Below are 19,372 nucleotides of genomic sequence, written 5' to 3'. Positions count from 1 at the left end.
CGTCTATCTGAAGAGCAGGCGCCAATGCCAGGCTGGCAGCCTCCCCTGGGCTCTGCTGGTATGAGTAATATGCAGAGCCTGGGCAGGCCCTCCCCCTCCCCTGAATCCTGGCACCAGGCCCTGGCATTTTTCTTGACTCCGGTTCAGGCACGTCCAGTTCTACAAATGAAAGGCTTAGCCAGTCAGAAACTGCCAATGCTGCTGCTCAGTAAGCTGTTAAGCTCCGGGCACTTCTAGGTATGTGTGGTGACAAAAATATAGACCAGGTGGGTGAGAAGGATTAGAGAGAACACCAACAGCACAACGGAGGTATGTAAAAGCTGGGGTTGAAGGAGTTTGGGGCACAGTCTGGGAAACACCCAGAAGTGGTAGAACTTGTACCTGGGATATTGGATGCTCCCATTCTCCACTCTTCTCCCTCCTTAGGCAGGGATAGGAATGGATTTAAAAGCTAGTCAGGTGTTTTAGATGCCAATCAGGTTGATGGCTGGGGGAAAAACTTGCATACCTTTGGCAACGTCTTTGTTAGTGCCGTTTTTGCTGACTGTGGATTTAAAAAACAACAATCAGGCAGTAGAAAAAATAAATAGAAGTATCTAGAAGGTGAACAAGTAGGGGACCTGTCAGGTGTTGGCAGACTATTTTTATTACCATGCTGCTACTTTTATATCCTTTGACAAACCCTTCCCCTCCCCATGCCAGGCAATCAATAGCTTTCTGAATATTGGTGATGTCTGCTTTGAGCCCTGGCTATCAATTTACAGGTAGCGGCTGAAACAACATCAGTAAATATACCTGGCTGCTGCCAGCTGCAAAGCAGGCTGCTTTCTCCTCTGGCACTAGAATTCCACCCCCAGGCCAGCTCTCCCCTTGGCGTCTGTGGGGCATTATTGGGGAAGAAATTCTGGAGGCTTGGATCCTGCCTCAGATAGGGATTCCTTCTGAAGTCTGGCATGTGGGGGTTCCTTCTCTGTCCAGTGAGCTAGTTTATCATTACCCTCATTCTTGGTCTTGTGATACTATGCAATCCTTACCCTTTTATCCAGCATGATACTTCTTAACCGCCAACACCCACACCCTCCAAGCAGAGGCAGCTAGGGTGCTCTTTGCGATGGTGGAATTATCAAGGAGAACCATTGTAAAAAAAATAAAAAGGAGAACCATGTATATTTTGTCTATGGGAAGAACATTAAGAAATTGGTAGTTACCACATGGGCTAGCCTTGCTCAGCTGGGTGTTCTGGGGGTGGACTCTTAGGCTGGGTTCCAGAGTATGTTGTCCTCTGCACATTTTAAGCTCCGTTGTTTCCTCTGCGGCAAGAGATGGGCAAGGGCAGTGCCTAGAGAGAAACAGGTGTCCTCCCGCAGCAGTGCTGGAACTGGACATGTTGGGGCGTCACATGAGGGTCTCTCCCTTTTTAATGCCCCCTCCCATCTGCACTGAACTTTCCTGGGCACCAGCCAAGATCCTCTTAACTCTCCCATCTCCTTAGCAGCTGCATTAAGCAAATCGATTGTGTTGGTGTCATTGGGATGGGATGGGAGGGCAGGGCTCCTTCTGCACACATTCCTCCCCCCCCCCCCGCTTGCATTTCTCTCTTGGCGCTGCTGCCACGCTCCCTCTCTCCCTCTCACTTTCATCTCCGCGAGCCAGGCAAGCACAGCTCAGACTCCACTGCCTCAGACTTCGCAAACTCCCTGTCCTGCGCTGTGTGACCCCTTTCTCCCCTTAGCAGGCACAGCAATCTCTGTGCCCCTTGGGAGAGGGTCAGAGGTGCCCCCGGTGCTGTTCCTGATGGAGGCTGATCTTCAGCAGCAGGGTTGAAAGCAGCAGCACTGTTTCAAAGGGAATACAAGGACCCACGGGCATGTGGGTGACCCTGGCTGAACTGGGGTGAGTGAGGAGCTGGGAGAGCAGGCACGGGTGGGCTTGAGGGCCTTGATGCCATGAGTCCCCTTCACCATGAACCTGGAAGGCCTGGAGATGATTGCCGTGTTGGTGGTTCTGGTCCTCTTCGTCAAGGTGCTGGAGCAGTTTGGACTCTTTGAGCCGGTGTCCTTGGAAGGTAATGCACAGGGAAAGGGGTGGTGCTGGGGAACTGGCTCTGCTTAATCTGCACTCCTCTGGCTGGTTGTAGGGTGAGCCTTGATTAGCCAAATCTATCACTTTTGACAGGGCAATGGGTAGTTAAGTTTAGTGGAGAGGGAGCCTCTGCTGCAACCCAGAAGGCTTTATTATCCCTTCAAAAATTAAAAAATAAATAAATACTTGGATGGACTCTAAGGGGCAATGAGATTGTGGAAAGGGTCATACACCTTTTGGAGTTCATGCAGTTGAAGACTATACTAAATACAGAGGATAAGCAGCAATGCCTATCCTTAAAGTGAGAACTGGAAACTAAAAGAAAGGAAGGGAAAGTGTTTGCACTCTGTGCAAAGAGAGAAGTGCAGAGCTCTACACCAAATGGGCGAGCCTTGGGTTAAGTAGAACTTCGAAGCAGGCAGGTCATCTAAGCCACAAGCCTGTGTCAGACACAGTGTCCCCTTCCAGGGTGATGACTTCTTAAAGAGGCAGGAAACCATGGAACTTTCTGAACCCCATCTAGATCTGAAGCAAGTGGGCACGAGTGTGGCACCAACTTGGTGCCGCTAATACATGCGTTCACCTTGCATGAGAAAAACATTTTAGGGGTGCATGCTTGGAGTGTGGACTGGTAAACAAGCATGGTGAACCTGAGCAGGAGATGTGTGACGGATGGCACTGAAGGTGGAGGGGGCACTGTGTGTATGGGTTATTATGTTGATAGAGGTGGTAGCTTGCATTCTGTTGGCAATAAACACATGTGAAGCAGTAGTATTGGATGACTAGAGACAGGCACTGTGTGCTTATTTTAGTGGGAAGTGTGCAAGTATTGATGAGCCCTGTATAACGATCTCTGTATCTGTACAGTACTTTGGTGTGGTGTGGTGGACTCTATGCAAATGCCCTTCTGCTTCAAGGTGTCAGCCCCTCTCTTCCTATGCTAGACTTCCTTGAGACTGGGCTTCTCCAGGTGACCTGTTTATTGAGCACTTGTGCTAATTTGCTTGCACAGATCTTACCTGGAGCTTAGATTATGATCAGGCTTTATTAAGCATTCATTCTGATTTGTTTGCAAGGGGGGTCATGTGGCAATGAACACTCATCCTGATTAATAGGAAATGATCTTCTTACTAATCGCTTGCTCATCCCATCCTTTTAAGTGCACTTCCTAGTCACTTTCTTAGCTGCAAAAAGTCTGCTTAAAAATAAATAAGCAGATTTGTTGCCCTGGGGCAACAGATCACTTTAATCCACTTCAACAGCACAAACCTATATTTCCAGTATGCCCTTGAGTCTCTCCCTGAAAATAGTGCTTGTCTGGAGGAACCCATTGTCCCTCACTGCGCACTTAGAAGAGGAAGGTGCAGGAGGAAAAATGTTAACATAAGGACCCACAAAGGGGAGGAGGGAAGTCCATGGGAATTTATGGAAGTCTCTTTTCATTTTAATTGCTTGACGATTGTTTGTAAATTTCAAAATCTGAAAATTAAATAAATTTATTTTTAAAAAAAATAGAAGAGGAAGGGCTGTAACTCAGTGGAGCACATGTGCTTTGCATGCAAATGTTTCCAGGTTCAATCCCCACCATCTAGTCCTGAGCTAGATGGACCATTGATCTCACATGGTATAAGGCAGCTTCCAATATTCCTATAACATTGCAGAATGAAAATAATATGTGATGACGCCATATAAGGGTAATACTTTGACCAGGTGATTAGGTGGCTCACATGCTCTTTCTCCACTATGGGCTCATCTGCACTTCTGCTTGTGCCATGCATGGAAGGACAGGTCTGAGTGGTTTTCCCCTTGCCCCGCTCCTCTGCAAGGGAAAAGCCATTCTTTAGTGACAGATTGGAACAAATGGCAATCAGGGAAACCCAAATCGCTGTTTGCTCAAATTGAAAAAGCAGAGTTTTCCCCAGGGGAAAGTGGCAGGATGAGAGGAAGTGTGGCTAAGCCCTGAGTGTTGAACAAGTTGCCTGAGGTTACTTGCCTGTAAGACTCCGGGCATTAGCCCTAAAAACCAATACAGTTCCAAGAAGCAGAGACAGGGAAATAAGAAAAGCAAGCAAGCCACCGTAGATTCTGCTTGGGCAAGAATGCTCTGTGCATAGTTTGACCCTTGTGTCACTTGCCTACTCCTGCCCTGTGACAGGCTGCTCCCAGAGCTGGACTTCATTGCTTAGTATGATATTTTGGAGGAGATTTCTTGGTTCTGAGAGCTCATAAAGGATCTTTCCCACCCTTCCCCCTTCATGGGACATTCCATTTTGTCTGTCCTTTTCACACAGGCCATGTAGCCACGAGTGTAAATACGTTTGTTTCAGTTCCTACTTTCACCTTGGAAAAAACCAGTCCCATTTTCCCCACCCCTTTGGCGGAGAGGGGCAAGTTAGGTGTCACAGAAGTGGATTACATGCTTTGCTGCAGCTATGGTGCTTTGCCTTTCATGGGTTTTCCATTCCTGCCTGCTTTCTCCACTGAGAGTTGGGCTTAACTCTGCCCCCTCCATTGTGCCTGCTGTGTTATCTCTTTGTGCAGACATTCTGGACAGAGATCTGTAGCTGCGCTACTTGTTGCTGCTTGAGACTGGGACTTCCCGGAGATTTATGTGTTGGAGGACAGCATCCAGTTGCTTTGCAGATGACTTCGTTTGGGCTACAAATGATGTGCTCAGGGAGTGGAGTCTAATTCTTTGGCTGTTTGGTTTTTAGAATGGATTTTCTGCCTGAGAGGATGCAGATATTCAGTATGTGTCTACACAAGGAGAGAGATCATAGTCTGGCAGATAAAAATGTGGCATATCCAAGGTTAACAAGTCACCCCAGTTGTCTGATGGTCGCACTTCTTCATAGCACGGCTGCAGAGCCAGTAAAACACCATCTCTATAGATGGCCCTATGAAGCACCTTTCACTTCGTCATCTATCTGTTTCACAACACTATTGTAGCCTGACCTCTTGTTTCCCGTGCATAGACAGTCACCCCTGGCTATAAACTTAGCAAAGAGACAAACCAGAAACACATTGCTATTAACATAACCAATAATCTGTTCACGACCTACATGGTAACATTGATACTTGGCAAATGGGTAAGGGAAAATGGGTCACATAGCAGAGAATGGCAGAGTTCAAGATCACAGAGAAAGGGAGTCTTGTCAATAAATAGCCTGGGGGGGGAATTTAACGGCCTGCTGGGGCTGGTAGAGGTGTGATGCAGAACTCCATCCTTCTTGCAGCAGCCTGTTGTATTTCTCTGCTGGCTGTGGAGCAGGGGGCTTCCCTAACCCTCTGACAGCCGACTTGGTTTCTGTGGTGGGTGCATTCTGTGCCTCTTCTAGCAGCCCCGCCAGTTGCTTACATGTATAAAGGAAGGGCATTCAGTGTTAGAGCATCTGCCTTGGATCCAGAAGGTCCCAGGGTCAGTCGACAACTCCTGGTAGGGCTGGGAATGTCCCCTTCCTGAAACCTCAGAGAGCTTCTGCCATTTAGTCTAAACAGCCCTGAGCTAGATGGACCAATGGTATGACTCAGTAGAAGGCACCTTCCTGTGATCCTATACAGTGTCTCTCTATAATGCTTCTTTATTTTCCTTGTGCATGAAGCGTAGGGCCTAACCAAATTTGATGCCTCTGATTTGCATTTATGGTATCTAATCAGAATATTATGCCTATATAGGTACACCCACAAGAGAATAGAATACCATGACAAGTCCTGTTTCGCTTTGTCCAGCAAAATGTTGTCATTGGTTGCTCTGTGGTTCTCCATAATTTGGTCTTGTAGGGCACAATAATGACTTGAGAACTGCATAGAGAGTCATTTGTAGCACCTTTGCAGAAGCATAATAGCAGACATGTGGCTAGAGGTCCCCAGTCCTCCATAATTACGGTATTTATCTATCTATTTAGTGCACTTGTACCCCCAAAACGCTCCCAGAGTGGTTTACATACAAATAAGATAGTCCCTGCCCACAAGCTTACAATATAAAAGGCATGGCACACACACGGGGAAATGGACAGGTAGCGAAGAGGGAAAAGCAAACTCGGGTGCCAATTCCTAAAGTTAAATAGTTCAGGGACAGAATGTGCCAGATGGAGCTGGTCTTTCAGCAGAGCTGATGGGAGTGAGTCCTGCTTCTCATTTCTTCCACAACCACTTTGTAAATGGTGTAAGAATGTACAAAGAGCCTGCTTGACCAAGCCAGTGACCTATCTAGTCCAGCATCTTGTTCTCCCAATAGCCAGCCAGATACATATGGGAAACTTGTAAGCATGCCCTGAATTCAAGAGCACTCTCCCCTCCTGCTGTTTCCAGCAACTGGCATTCAGAAACCTAATGCCTCTGATCACAGAGGCAGAGCATAGCCATCATAGCTAGTAGTCACAGATAGTGTTATTCTCCATGAATCCATCTAATCCTCTTTTAAAGCGGTCCACATTGGTGCCCATCGCTGCCTCCTGTGGGAGCAAGTTCCATAGTTCAACTGTCAACCTTCTGAAGAAGTACTTTCTTTTTATCTGTTCTGAATCTTTTGATATTCAGCTTCATGGGATGTCAATGAGTGTAAGGAGAAAAACTGCTCTCTATTCACTTTCTCCATGTCACACAGAATTTTATAAACCTCTCATTCACCTTTTCTTTAAGCTAAGAAGTCTGAAATGCTGCAACCTTTCCTCATAGTGGAGTTATTTCATCCCCGTGATCAGATTGGTTGCCCTTTTCTGAATCTTTTCCCAACTCTACAGTATACTTTTTGAGGTGAGGTGACCAGGACTGTACACAATATTCCAAATGCAGTCACACCGTAGATTTGTGTAACAGCACTGTGATATTTGCAGTTTTATTTTAGAGCAGTGGGAGAGGGGAACTTCCATAGGATTAATTAGGCCTGACAGGCCTCACATCATTGGGCCCTTCAGGCCATTTTGGCCATGTCACAACCACCTGCCAAGGTAAAAGATGACTGGACCAGGCCAAAAGGGGCTCCTGAAGTTCTGCCAGCCAGCTGATCTAGTAGGCTGCCATCGCTATTAGGTCTGTGGGAAATCCTGTAACTCAAGACAAGTTCCCTGGAGTGCCCTGCTCAAGACTGATACGGTGTTGGGAACTTGTGAGAGGAATTCTTATGTGCCATTTCCCTCCCACAAATCTTTTTGTCATCCTTGAAGCAGAAATGAGAACCTACCTGCTCTCTTTGGCCTATATGGCTCTCCCCTGGTCTCCACCTTCCCACCCAGCAAGTACATTGCTCGAGGGCATAAGTGAGGATCCATCCTTTTTCCGAGCTGATCCTCCGGCCCCTGCCTCCCCCTCCCTCCGTGTGTTATTTCTGACCACAAAAGTGCTCCCAGGCCAGGCACTGCTGCATCATGCCAGCTGGTGAAACAAAATCCCCTAATGGTTTGCAGGTATTAATGGATGCGGCCCTGCAGTCAGCCCCACTGCAGTCCATGCTGATCATCCCTGTGTCTATGCCAAGCACTAGACTGGCTTTTTTCTGGCTGTTGCCCAGCATAAGAAAAGGGCAGGACAAGGTAGGTGGGAGACGATGAATCCCGAGATGGTGCAGGATGGCGAAAGCAGCTTCTTTTTGATTTGCTGTCCTCCCTTGGAAAGTCATTCAATTCAGAGGCACCTGATCCCAAACAAGCCTCTCTAATGTGAGTGCCAGGGCAGCCTATGGATTATTATTCACAGTGTAATTAATGATTAGCAACTCTTCTATCCTCATGTCTACCTCATTTTGTTCATGTGTGTGTGTGTAGACAGTGGTACCTCGGTTAAAGAACAGCCCTATTTATGAACTATTCGGAATACGAACTCTGCAAAACCAGAAGTAGTGTTCCTGTTAGCGAACTTTACCTCCGTCTATGAATGGAAGCTGAATGGTGGAAGGGCACTGGCGGCGGGAAGCTTCATTTGGGAAAGCGCGCCTCAGTTTAAGAACAGCTTTGGTTTAAGAACGGACTTCCAGAACGGATTAAGTTCATAAACCGAGGTACCACTGTATACACACACACACTCTCACAAAATGAGGAAAACGTGAAAATACACACATACACAGATTTAACATTTTGTAATTCTGTGCTCACTGCACAACAGGTGTGGAGAACTTTTGACCATCAAGTTGTTACTGGACTACAACTCCCATCAGCCCCAACAAGCATGGCCAACGGCCAGGGTGGTGGGAGTTGTGGTTCAGCAACACCAGGAAGGCCAAATGTTCTCCACACCTGTAGAACACGTAGCTCTTTTTTCAAAATAGCAAACTCTAGTAAGACCGTTACTCCTTTTGTTCCCAACAGAGCAGAGCCCATCTTAAGACTGCTTCATTCTGCAGCTCCCCGCTCGCTCCAACCTTGTTTTCTTTTGTTTAACATACTGAGAAACTGTTCTGGAGAGATCAAAAACTTGCTAATTATTTTGTGGCATCATATGATTGGTTCTAATTAAAGTATTGTCCTACTGTGGGTTTTTTATTTCCTCCCATTTTGTGACTCTTTTGGTGATTGTTATTTTATTCTTTTATTCTGCCTCTCCTGTCAAACTAGTCCCCTTGGAGAGCAGGAGTTACCCCTCCTTTAGTCTCCCATAACCAAGTTGTGATTGTTTAAGCAGAAGTAAAATCTGTCCAGGCCTACTGAATTTCAGGATGGTGCTCAGCTGAGAGGAGTTTGTGTTTATGTATTTCATGATGATGTTCTACCCAGGGAATATCTCCCCTCCCCCAGATATTTAAAAACCTTGTTTTCTGCTATTAGACTCTATATACTATGTAATGCCACAAAATGTAAGATTCAAATACTTTTAAAAAAGAAAAACTGAAAAAGAATCCTAAAACTTTAAAAGTATGGAGAGAGCAAAACTAAAAAAGCCCCTCAAATAATGTCTGTTTACTATTAATAAACTCTTACATACATAAGGTGGTCATATGCATGGTCCTCTATCTGAAGTATGGAAAGCAGTCCTCTATCTGAAAGTTCTATTTGAAGAGCCATCAGGTGCAAGTCCATTTAAAGATAAACAACTCTAAGGAGGGGCCTTGAAATTTATTCTGCCTGGCCTGCGCCCCTGGCAATATAATGCACACAGAGGAAAAAGCTCTGCTGGCATTGCAGTATTACTGGGTAAAGGCTAAAATAAAGTTTGGCATTGTGCGGGCATAAAGATGGAACAGGGTGAATTTGTCAAAGGAAGGTCTGGCTCAGTGCTAGGGCTCAGTCTTGGCTCACGAGAACTGCTGAGCACTCAGCAAGGTGGCTGTGAGTGGAAGCTGATTGCACAGAAACACTGACCTTATCCTAATGAAAGCTGTGTTAATGGATACAAGGCTTTGTGCTTTATAGACTGAAATATGTTGGATCTCTTTGATCTTTAATTGTGGAAGAGTGCAAATATAAGATCTGTAGGAATTTTCCCCATCCCAACCCCAAGTTAAAAAATGGCTTCTCTTGGATGGGGCCTGATAATACCAGATTGTTAATGATGGGATTGAGCCCTTGGCTATAATCCGTATGAACAGCCCCACTTTCTGTTTCTCCTGTGAGCTCTGGCTGAAAAGTAGGCTTACTGTACCATTGGAGGAGCAATGAAGAAAGAGCTGGACCACCTTCTTCTCTTCCCTTCCATAACTGCACTGAATTGTTGTGTCCTCTTCTCTTTCATTGTCCAGCTTCACTACCTATGCCTTTTGGGGGGCATAGGCAGGAACATTTTCTTTTATATTTTGTGGGGGCTGAGCATGGGGGTGGTACTGTAACCCAAGAACAACTAGCATTGTCTTAATTAATAGACTCAGCAGGTCTTTGACTGAGCCATGCACGAGTTGAGATTGTTGTGGGGCCCACAACCCAGCCTCTTAAGAATCCATGCTTTCATTACAAGCCCAAGTGCTTGTTTCTTATGGCTGCAAAGATAAGATCAAAATTATTCAATCGATTAGGCTTATGGTCCAACTAGTCCTGCATGCTCCCTCCAGCAGTGTCCAGCCAGATGCTCCTGAATGTGATGGAGAAAGTAATCCACTTTTCTTTGTCCCCATCTGTTGGTAACCAATATTGAATATTGGGGGTAGGGGTTTCCTTTGTTTGATCCTGTGTCTTGTAGTACTGGATAAGAGTTACATTCTGTCCTGACTGCAATCCTTTTAAAAAGCTGGTGATCATCATTACTGCCACAGCTGCTGGTTTCATGGGGGGGGGGGGACGGACATTTTCTTGCAATAACTCAGATGGTGAGTTTTCCTAGTCCAAGATTTTTATTTTATTTTAAGAGTTTGCATAGCATACATACTGTCCTATGCTAAAGCAGTGGTATGCGTCTTGAACTTCATCCCGGTTGCCTCTGTCATGAACTTTGTGTATTTTGGCTTCATGGGTACCCAGACATGTATTTTGTGCAACACACATTCATTGGATGGTACCAGGGATTGCAGCTGATGATGGCGTAAGTGTTGAAGGCAAGAAAACTCGGAAGGTGATGGCCTCTCCTCTTATACCTGAAAAATTCCTTTTATTTATGATGTACTAAAATGTATAGAAAATGGATAATGTGCATCTGGTAGAGAGAGCTGTAAAACTGAAAGATCCCGTTTCATATCTTGTCTCTGCTGTGAAGTCTTAGGAGTGGCCTTAGGCAACCCTCCCTCTCTCAGCTTCATCTACCTCCTTGTATAAAATATGGAGATTATATCACTGACCTACCTTACATGATTGTTGTATTACAATACAGTGTGTATGCAGAGTGTTCTGAAGACTTCTAAAGTGCTACCTAATGCCAAGGATTATCATTATTATTTCAAAATATTTTGGGGGGGAGGACTTTTCTACTGCCTTTGAATGTGTAGATGTGCTGGTGCACATCTTCTGCATTTCATTCATGCTGTGAAACAGTGTCATGTGTGCAGACTTTATGACTGGTGTTTCACAATGTGCGGCTTGACATCGTTTGCTTAGAAAGACATCACTGAGCCTACAAACAACATGAGTCTACTTCTTAGCATTGGGGGTGGGGAGCAGTGAAAAGAGTGCTTTATTTATATATAAGTTTGAGGATGCATCCAGAAAAGGAGACACATAGAAATGGTTGCAGGCGGCCCCTTATATTTTCAGCTTGCTTTTCCCTTTGTTCTTGCCAATACCCCTTGCAACTAGATGGTCTGCACATGCTCTAGAGCCATCAGATAGGATGTTTTCCCCGTCTTTGGTGTATACGCTTTCTCTGAGTGCTATTTATATCCCACCATGCCAGTAACTCCCTCCCTTAACAACCTTGGCGTATTCATGGCCCTTCAAGGTGGAATGTGGTGTCCCCTAGTAGTTTGGAGAGGTGGTGCCATCTGCTTTGAAGCCTTGCTGCATCATCACAGGCATGCCATGCCAGGGACTAATGGTGTTGGGAGAGTCATCCTTGAAACCCACGGTTCTTTAGAGCACCATCTCTACTACTCTCCACAAACCCACAAAGGTGCTGACTCATTGGTGGCCCAAAGGCTGCTGCTCTTCTGAGCATTTTTAACTGGGTGGGGGTGATGAGGAGGATGAAAAAGCTGGCTTTATTGATTATGGCTCCTGAAGTACCGGCATCAATAATTCAGAAGAGCAGTTGGCAGGAAACGGAGGCCTCAGAGTGGGGCAAGGGAATGTGACAGCTTGGAAAGGGAGCGGAGGAGGAGATAAAAGCCTGGCCAGGTAATATTCACACATAATCTAGTCTGAGATGGATGTTGGGCAAAAGTGCAGATTGAAATTGATGAGTTGATTACCCACACTGGGATGGATGGGCTCAGTTGTGGATCCTGAGAACTGTCTGTGGGATGAAAATGTGAACAAGGGTAGTGATAGGTAACCTCAAACCCCCAATATAACCCATCCATTTTCTGGAGTAAGCAGACCTGAAGACTCCATGTTGCCCATGTGGCATAAAATTCAGCTTGCATGCTCACAGTTTCCTTAAACATGTTCCTACCAGATTATCTGTGGAGCTTCTGGGTATGTCGTGCTGCATCATGAGCAGCAGCTTTCTCTCGTGGCATCTGTTGTGAAATCCTGGACAAGAGGGACTCTGAGCTGTGGCACAATGGCAGAGCATCTGCTTTGCATGCAGAAGGTCCCAAGTTCAATCCCCCATATCTCCAGGTGGGGCTGAGAACGTCCAGTGCCTGAAACCTGGGACAGCCTCTGCCTGTCAGTGTAGACAGTACTGAGCTAGATTGACCAAGGTATAAGGCAGTATAACTCAGTATAAGGCAGCTTCCTATATTCCCTAGACTCTCATCTTCTAGGGGACAGTTGAGAGTGTAAGCTTGCCAAATATACCCCCTTCAAATTATGTACTATAGAATACATGAACCAGCAAATGTTGCAAGAACAGCAAATCGTCTTTGAGATCTTTCCATCCTGCTCACTCAGAAGGAGAGTTTTCACCATAATGATGGTATCGGCCCTTATCAAAAACACTGAGCTTGGTGCTGAAGAGCCAAAGTAATGCTGAGAATATTAATATAGGATGGTGTCTGCACATCCTCGGTCTGTTCCCTTTTGCTTACTCTGAGATTGAAATCTGTTCCGGTCTTATCAGCCTCTCAGCAGCAGGTTTGTCTTCCTCGTCCTCTGCACCCACCTTAGGGGAAATAGTAGCAAGCCTGGTTCTAGTTGCTAATCTGGGCAATCCACTAGCTGCCATGTACCTCCCTGTCATGGCAGCTCTTCCAATAAGTACATTGTCCATATTGTCAGTGGTGCCGCACTCCTTTGGAACATGAAATTATCTCCTTCTGCACTTTCCATTAGGCTACATCTAGCATTGTAAAAGAAGATACAGGACAGCTCCTGCAGCTCTTAAAAGACCTCTGAGCTGCCACCACCTGTTAGTTCACTGCAGAGCAACAGGGAAATACCAACTACAAGTCACTATCCATGTTGACGGCTCTATGCCTTAGTTATTTAATTATATCTCCTGGCGTTCCAGTCTCTCTAAGATCCGTTCCCGAAAAAAGTATAGTAAACCAAAGCAGCAGAGGCACAAATATGGGCTTTTCCAAATGGCCAGTGATTTTCATGGAGGAAGGTTAATAATGGAATACTGCAAAGATACTGCAAAGAATCTTTCTTGCAACCTGTGCTGTCTGGGGATGGAGGGAGTTGCAGTCCAAAACACCTGTACAGCACCAGTCTGGCAAAAGAAATCAGTGCCTGGTAAGTGTCCCTGAGGAAAGAATTCCACAAGCAGGGTTCTATTAACCAAAGGTTCTACTCTGCAGTAGCACCCACCTCACAGTGACATGCAAAGGGCGGCTTTTGAGAGGGATCTTAAAGACTGGGGCAGAGTCTCATGGCAGCACATGAGCATTCAGATTAGATATCCTGGTTCCAAACCGTATGGGAACTTATAGGTCAAAATCAGTGTCTTGAATTATGCAGAAGAACAAATTGGAAGCGAATGAGCCTCTTTTTAATACTGGTGAGATTTCTTCTAATCAGCTAGTACCGGTCAGTAATCCAGATGCCATATTCTGAACCAATGGAAGTTTCTGAGTGGTTTTCAAGGGCGGCCCAATGTACAGCTTGTTACAGTAGCTGAATCTGGATCTTACTAGGGCATGGATATCACCAGCTGCAGGAATGGTTTAGGTTATTCTTATATCTCCTGATTGTGGGACTACAGATATATAATTGGTGAAGCAATGTTTAGTTCTGCACTTATAGCCATGCATTTTTCTTTAGTCCCAATTCAACCATTTACTCCTCTTCCCTTCTAAATTTCTCTCAGGCAGTTGCAATTGCTATATATTAGCCCCACCTGGTAGCTGGAGGGACAGCATACAAGTTTTTATTCATTATATGGATTGTGCCTTATTTTGCAAAGAACTGTGTTTAAGTTTTGCTTTATTACAGCTTTATATATCTTCTGGTGTTAGTTGTTTCTGAGTGAGGAGGGAGAAGCTGTTTGATTTGGCTTCCCTGGATGTTTTAAATGGGAGAATGAAATCGCAGTGAGAATAGGCACCAAGGACAGCTCCAAAATTTGCTGTGTACTTTTTCCCAAGGTCTAGAAGTCTGCATCCTTCCTTCTCCTTCCAGTAGATAGGTGCACACAATCATTTAAAGTGTTCTGTAGCACCCTCATTTTTGACTTTCAACAGAGGACTCTGAGCTAATTGTCCTTCTTCCGTGGCTTATTTCAGCTGTGTATGAAATGCTGCCAGTATAGCTTTAAATTTGCTTACCTATCTGACAACCTTTTCTGGGGTGAGTTGCATTTCGGGGACAGGCCTTAACGCGACTACAACAATGTATTCTGCCTCTCTCCTGTGTATAGGGCTCTTCTGGTAGTTGTGGGAGCTCCTTTTTATTGGAATCAGTTATTGGAGCCAATGCTAATTCATATGTAGCCCTGTGTTCAGGTACTTACATGGACTTTGTTCCTTTTGGTCCCTTGTAGTGAATTCTGGGGTTTTCATCCCAGCTTCCTTTAAGCTTGTTCAGAGAGCTGTAGTGAAATTGGATGATACAACACTGGGCAGTGTTATTCATATGACTTGTTTGTGTTCATCCTGAAAGGATGATTTAGTTCTGTGGAGACTAAACCTGTGCTTCAGGTTAGAACTGAGGCAAGATGTGAAAGTTTTTTTTTATACAGTTCAGCATCCACAACAACCAATGAGAAGTGGGGGGCAAGGCACAGACAGGAGTGGATCATACCTCTATTCACAATAGTGAGATTAGTCTTCCATGAGAAATAAAAATACACTCCACTGGCAAGAGAGGCAGTGTGTATGATCTGGAGCAAGTTGCTCAGGATAAAGATATACTTGCTTCCTGGGCTGATTTATTATTTATTGTGCATCTAGAGGCTATTTTCTGTAGAGCACAATCATAAATCTATGTGGTCATCAACTGGAGCAAATGTTCCCCAGCCTCCCTAGTGGGTGTTTTGTGAAAAAGATGGAGTATGTAGCTTTCATGTTGTGCAAAACCCCCTTGTCCTTTTGCAGTCTTGATAGGTGAGCTATGTTCAGTGGATCATACAGCAGAGGGGGGAAAGTGTGTGAGAGAAAGTGAGTGACTACCTTTTAAAGTTACTCTTTCTTGTGAAATTATTATCTATGGCACTGTTCAAAGCTGCCCAAAGAGCAGGTGCTGAAACAAAATGCCCAAAGCCAGGAGAGCAAATAAACAACTTTACTGCTTCCCCAAACCATCTTTCCTTTTAAGTGCATGTTTGCCGCTGTGTTCGCAGTGTTCTTACTGAAAGGTGCTGCTGTGGGTTTGGTGGTTTGGGTTCCCTTCCTTCCTGGAAGTGTCTTTGCACCTGACCTGGTCTGGTCTGAAGCAAATGTCCCTAACTGATTGGCTGTCTGGGTCATGGTGTCTCTCATTTCTCCTGTATTGCTCATCTCTCTAGCTATTCCTGTTTGTCTCCATTTGTCGGTCATTGCCACTTCTTTTCTATAATGCTCAGAACATCCTTGCAGTCATGAGTCATGCACGCACACACACTTGTACACAAGCTTAAAAGCAGCAACATTTAAATTGACCTGAGGAAGTAAATAGGAAGTAATATTACAATGGTGCTAAAAAAATTCATTTCTGGGCAATAAAAGGTGAGTTTATCTGATATCTACTGGCCTCAGTAGCAAACTAGTATAACTGAGGCTACCGGAAATAATGCCTTTAAATTTTTGTCCCATTACCCCCACAAGTAAGTATCTTGGTGTGTGCTGCTGGACTACAACTCCCATCATCCCCAACAATTGACCATGTTGGCTGGAATTAATAAGAAATAGATTCCAACAGCATCTGGAGGGCAATCAGATCAACAACCCTGGTATAAAGCTATTATTGTGCATTCTTGAGACAAGTATGAAAGGATGTCCTTTCATACATTCTCCTATCAAAAATTAGGCCACTTCTTGGCCAAAACAACCAGGTGAAAGAATAGTAAAACAACTGACATCAGACAAAACAATAACATAGCAAATAAAATCACCAATAAATCCAGCAATAAAGTGAGAAATGGCAGAAATTAAGTATTAGTAGTCAAGTACAGGAATATCTTCACCGGGCATCAAAAAGACAATGAGAGTTGGTGCCAGCAAAGTGTCCCTGGGAAGTGTATTCCACATTACATGGGTGAATTCACTGGGAAAGCCCTGTCTTCCCTATCACCACTCACCACACTTCTGCAGGTGGCAACACTCAGAGCAGAGCCTCTTAACGATGGGGCAGGTTCATTTTAGATACTCGGTTCCCTGGCCTCAGGGATCTTCCCTCCCCAGCCCTCAAATAGGTAAGTGTGCTTAAGTACTAGCTAGTTAATTAATTACAAAATAAATAAATAAAGTTAATGGGTGATATATAAATTTATTGATAAAGAGAGCTGGAAAAAACCCAGAACTAAGCGCTGTGGGTTAAACCACAGAGCCTAGAGCTTGCCAATCAGAAGGTCAGTAGTTCGAATCCCCGCTACGGGGTGAGCTCCCATTGCTCGGTCCAAGCTTCTGCCCACCTAGCAGTTCAAAAGCACGTCAAAGTACAAGTAGATAAATAGGTACCGCTCTGGCGGGAAGGTAAACGGCGTTTCCGTGCACTGCTCTGGTTTGCCAGAAGCGGCTTAGTCATGCTGGCCACATGACCCAGAAGCTGTACGCTGGCTCCCTCGGCCAATAAAGCGAGATGCGCGCTTCAACCCCAGAATCGGTCACAACTGGACCTAATGGTCAGGGGTCCCTTTACCTTTAAGTGCTCAGTGGCCTGAGCTAGAGTATATTTACTCTCTCTGAGTTCACAACTTGCATCCTGATAACTTTAGAATGTATCCAACTAAGTCATACTCAAGGAAGAGCCATTTAAATCAATGGATTTAAGTTAGTCAAGTCCATTGCTTTTAATGAGTCTGCTCTTAGAATGACTTTGTTGGGTACGGCCCTGCGCTTAAAGTGTAATGCTACATGTCTAATCAGAAGTAAGTCCCACTGAGTTCAGTGGGGCTTACTCCCAGGTAAGAGTTTGCAGTCTTAGGAGTTGTGGCCTTAGTCTTATTTAAGAGATTTTGTTGATGAATGGAGGGGAAACAAGACATTTCTGGTCCCACATTTGCAATGATGATGGGGAGACCTGCAAAGCTCAGAAAACAAGGCAACTGATACCCAACACTCAAAAGGCAAGGATCAGTTACAGCCAGACTGCAGTAGTTGAAAAACTCTTTTATCAAGGGGGAAGTGTTTATCCTTTTTGTAAAAAGAGATGGATTTTGGTGTGCTGTAGAATGACATTTTCTTCCAAGCCATTTTTACCAAGGTGTATAGAAAGGTTTTTTGGCAATAGGATGGCAAGCATGCCAACCTTTACAGCTGCCTTTCATCCAACCCTCCTGTCTGTTTCTGCACACATTCCATGTCTGCACCCTTCATTTATTCCTCTGTGGGCTGCAACCACATGTTATGTTTTAATTTGTACAGCTCAGCTTTATACCTCTTTTGTCTTAAAATGCTGACCATTCTTACAGGAACTTCCTTCTCCACGCAGCCTCTGCTGCTTTCCTAGAAGCAGGAAGAGGAAGGTGCACATCTTTACTCCCAGCCATTTTCTCCTGAAAGCTAAGGGTGGAGCCTAAAGCCCTCATTCACCTGCTCTGAGCTATCAGATCTAACTCTCATTTAGAATAATAGAATTGTAGAGTTCAAAGGGACCAGGAGAGTCATCTAGTCAGCTCCCCTGTAATGCAGGAATCTTTTGCCCAACATGTGGCTCAAAACCATGATCCTAAGATTAAGAGTCTCCTGTGATACTGACTGAGCTGGACATCATGATACAGCCATCCAGGGTATCATGCTGGAAAATGCCATGTCACTCATCCATTGGAGCAGCTGATTTCTTGGGGCAAAGAGTGCACACTTAAACACCTGGATGCAGTTTCTTTAGCCCTCCCGGTGTTTCAACTTCCTTTGGGTCAGGCACAGAAAACCTATGGACCTCCAGATGTTGCTGGATTCCAACTTCTATAAGTCATAGTCAGCATGGCCAGTGGTTGATGGGAGTCCAACAACATCTAAAGGGCCACAGGTTCCCCATCCCTTCTTTGTGCCCAATTGATGCTCAGTGGGAGCATGCATGTGCTTTAGAAGAGTTGTGAGTCATTGTTGGGTGTACTGTGACAGTGCTGGATCCATTTCCCTGTTGCATTGAAGCCATGCATGACTGTCTTTCTGATCCATATCATGTCTGTTGTGGCTGGTGCTTAGGGATCGGGTGTGGGTGGAACGAGGGGTGCCATCATATGTTAATGCTTCTCCTGGTTGGCAACTGTCATTTCTTTGCAGGCAACCCACCTGGCCACGCTAAAAAAGCCCTGAAGCAGCGGTTCCTCAAGCTGCTGCCCTGCTGCCGTCAGCCCAAATCCATCCCCTCAATCAGCGAAAGCAAGTGACACTTTATCCCTCTCTGTTTGTCTTCTCTGTTCTGTGACATCATTAACTCCCAGGAGCAGGGGAAGTGGGAGAAGGGATTCCTTCTGTATAGTATTTATATAAAATACTTGTATGCCACTTTTCTCAAACACCAATCCAAAGCAGTGTATTATAAAAGGACTGTGAGAGTGATGTAGGCAGGGACAAAAGGGAATAGAGGAGACAAAATGTAGGCTCTCTGCCTCAAGCCGCTAATTGTATATGGCTGCTTTGTGGATGAACTTGTGTCTGGAATAGCTGTCTTCTCCAGCTTTCTACTCCAGTTGACAGAGCTCAAAATGAATAGGAAGACAAAGGACAGCAAGGTGGGGATTTTGTCCTAGAACACTGGAGAGGGCAGGTTGTATGTGGAGGCAATATATGCAGCCATCATGACAACAGCCGATGCATCTCATTGATTGATTACTTATAATAGTGTGTTTGGGTTGAGTTTGTGTGTGGTTCCAATTAAAACCTGCTTCTGCCTCTGTCAATGCCTCTGTCACTTATTTGATGCTGTTAAGAGTTTGGTTTCCTTGATTATGGTGAATGGGCCTGACATTATGAATTTGCCTACCTAGCAACTAACATGTTTTTGAATCCAAAGCAGTGTTAGTGGTTCTGCTGCTTTTCATAAGAATCTTTCCACTTCCATTACCTCTGCTTGTATATCAGTAAGTCAACAGAAAATACAAAAATGCCACAAGCATTTCTTTCTTCCAAAGGAAAGTAAACCTGGTATTACTGACCCTGGTCTTCTCAATGTGCATTGAAGTGAGGCGTGCATAACACTGTTCACAGCCTGTGTCCATGGAAGATGGTGTAAATCAACTCTTATCTCTGGTT

At 45.0% G+C, this 19,372-nt stretch overlaps 1 protein-coding gene and 1 long non-coding RNA gene across 6 annotated transcripts in view; one reads left to right on the top strand and one right to left on the bottom strand.

The window, feature by feature from the left end:
- Nucleotides 1-19,372, bottom strand: part of LOC307216861 — a 330,476-nt gene that overhangs the window by 295,838 nt on the left and 15,266 nt on the right. The gene's annotated exons all lie outside the window — the stretch shown is intronic.
- Nucleotides 1-19,372, top strand: part of KCNIP2 (potassium voltage-gated channel interacting protein 2) — a 105,611-nt gene that overhangs the window by 77,448 nt on the left and 8,791 nt on the right. The window contains exons 1-2 of one of the 5 annotated variants that reach the window (XM_079977509.1): nt 1,948-2,065; nt 18,401-18,503. The exons of 2 other annotated variants lie outside the window; for them this stretch is intronic. In XM_079977509.1, the coding sequence (XP_079833635.1) occupies nt 1,963-2,065; nt 18,401-18,503 (206 nt within the window). In that variant the 5' untranslated portion in view covers nt 1,948-1,962. Of the gene's footprint in view, nt 1-1,947; nt 2,066-18,400; nt 18,504-19,372 lie in introns of those variants that run through there. 2 more of the 5 variants (XM_079977505.1, XM_079977506.1) reach the window with 2 other exon arrangements.

This window comes from Podarcis cretensis (genome assembly GCF_951804945.1).
Source record: "Podarcis cretensis genome assembly, chromosome: 5".
NCBI classification, from domain to species: domain Eukaryota; kingdom Metazoa; phylum Chordata; class Lepidosauria; order Squamata; family Lacertidae; genus Podarcis; species Podarcis cretensis.
The sequence above is the reverse complement of the archived record's forward strand: the minus strand, read 5'-3'. Positions and strand labels throughout refer to the sequence as shown.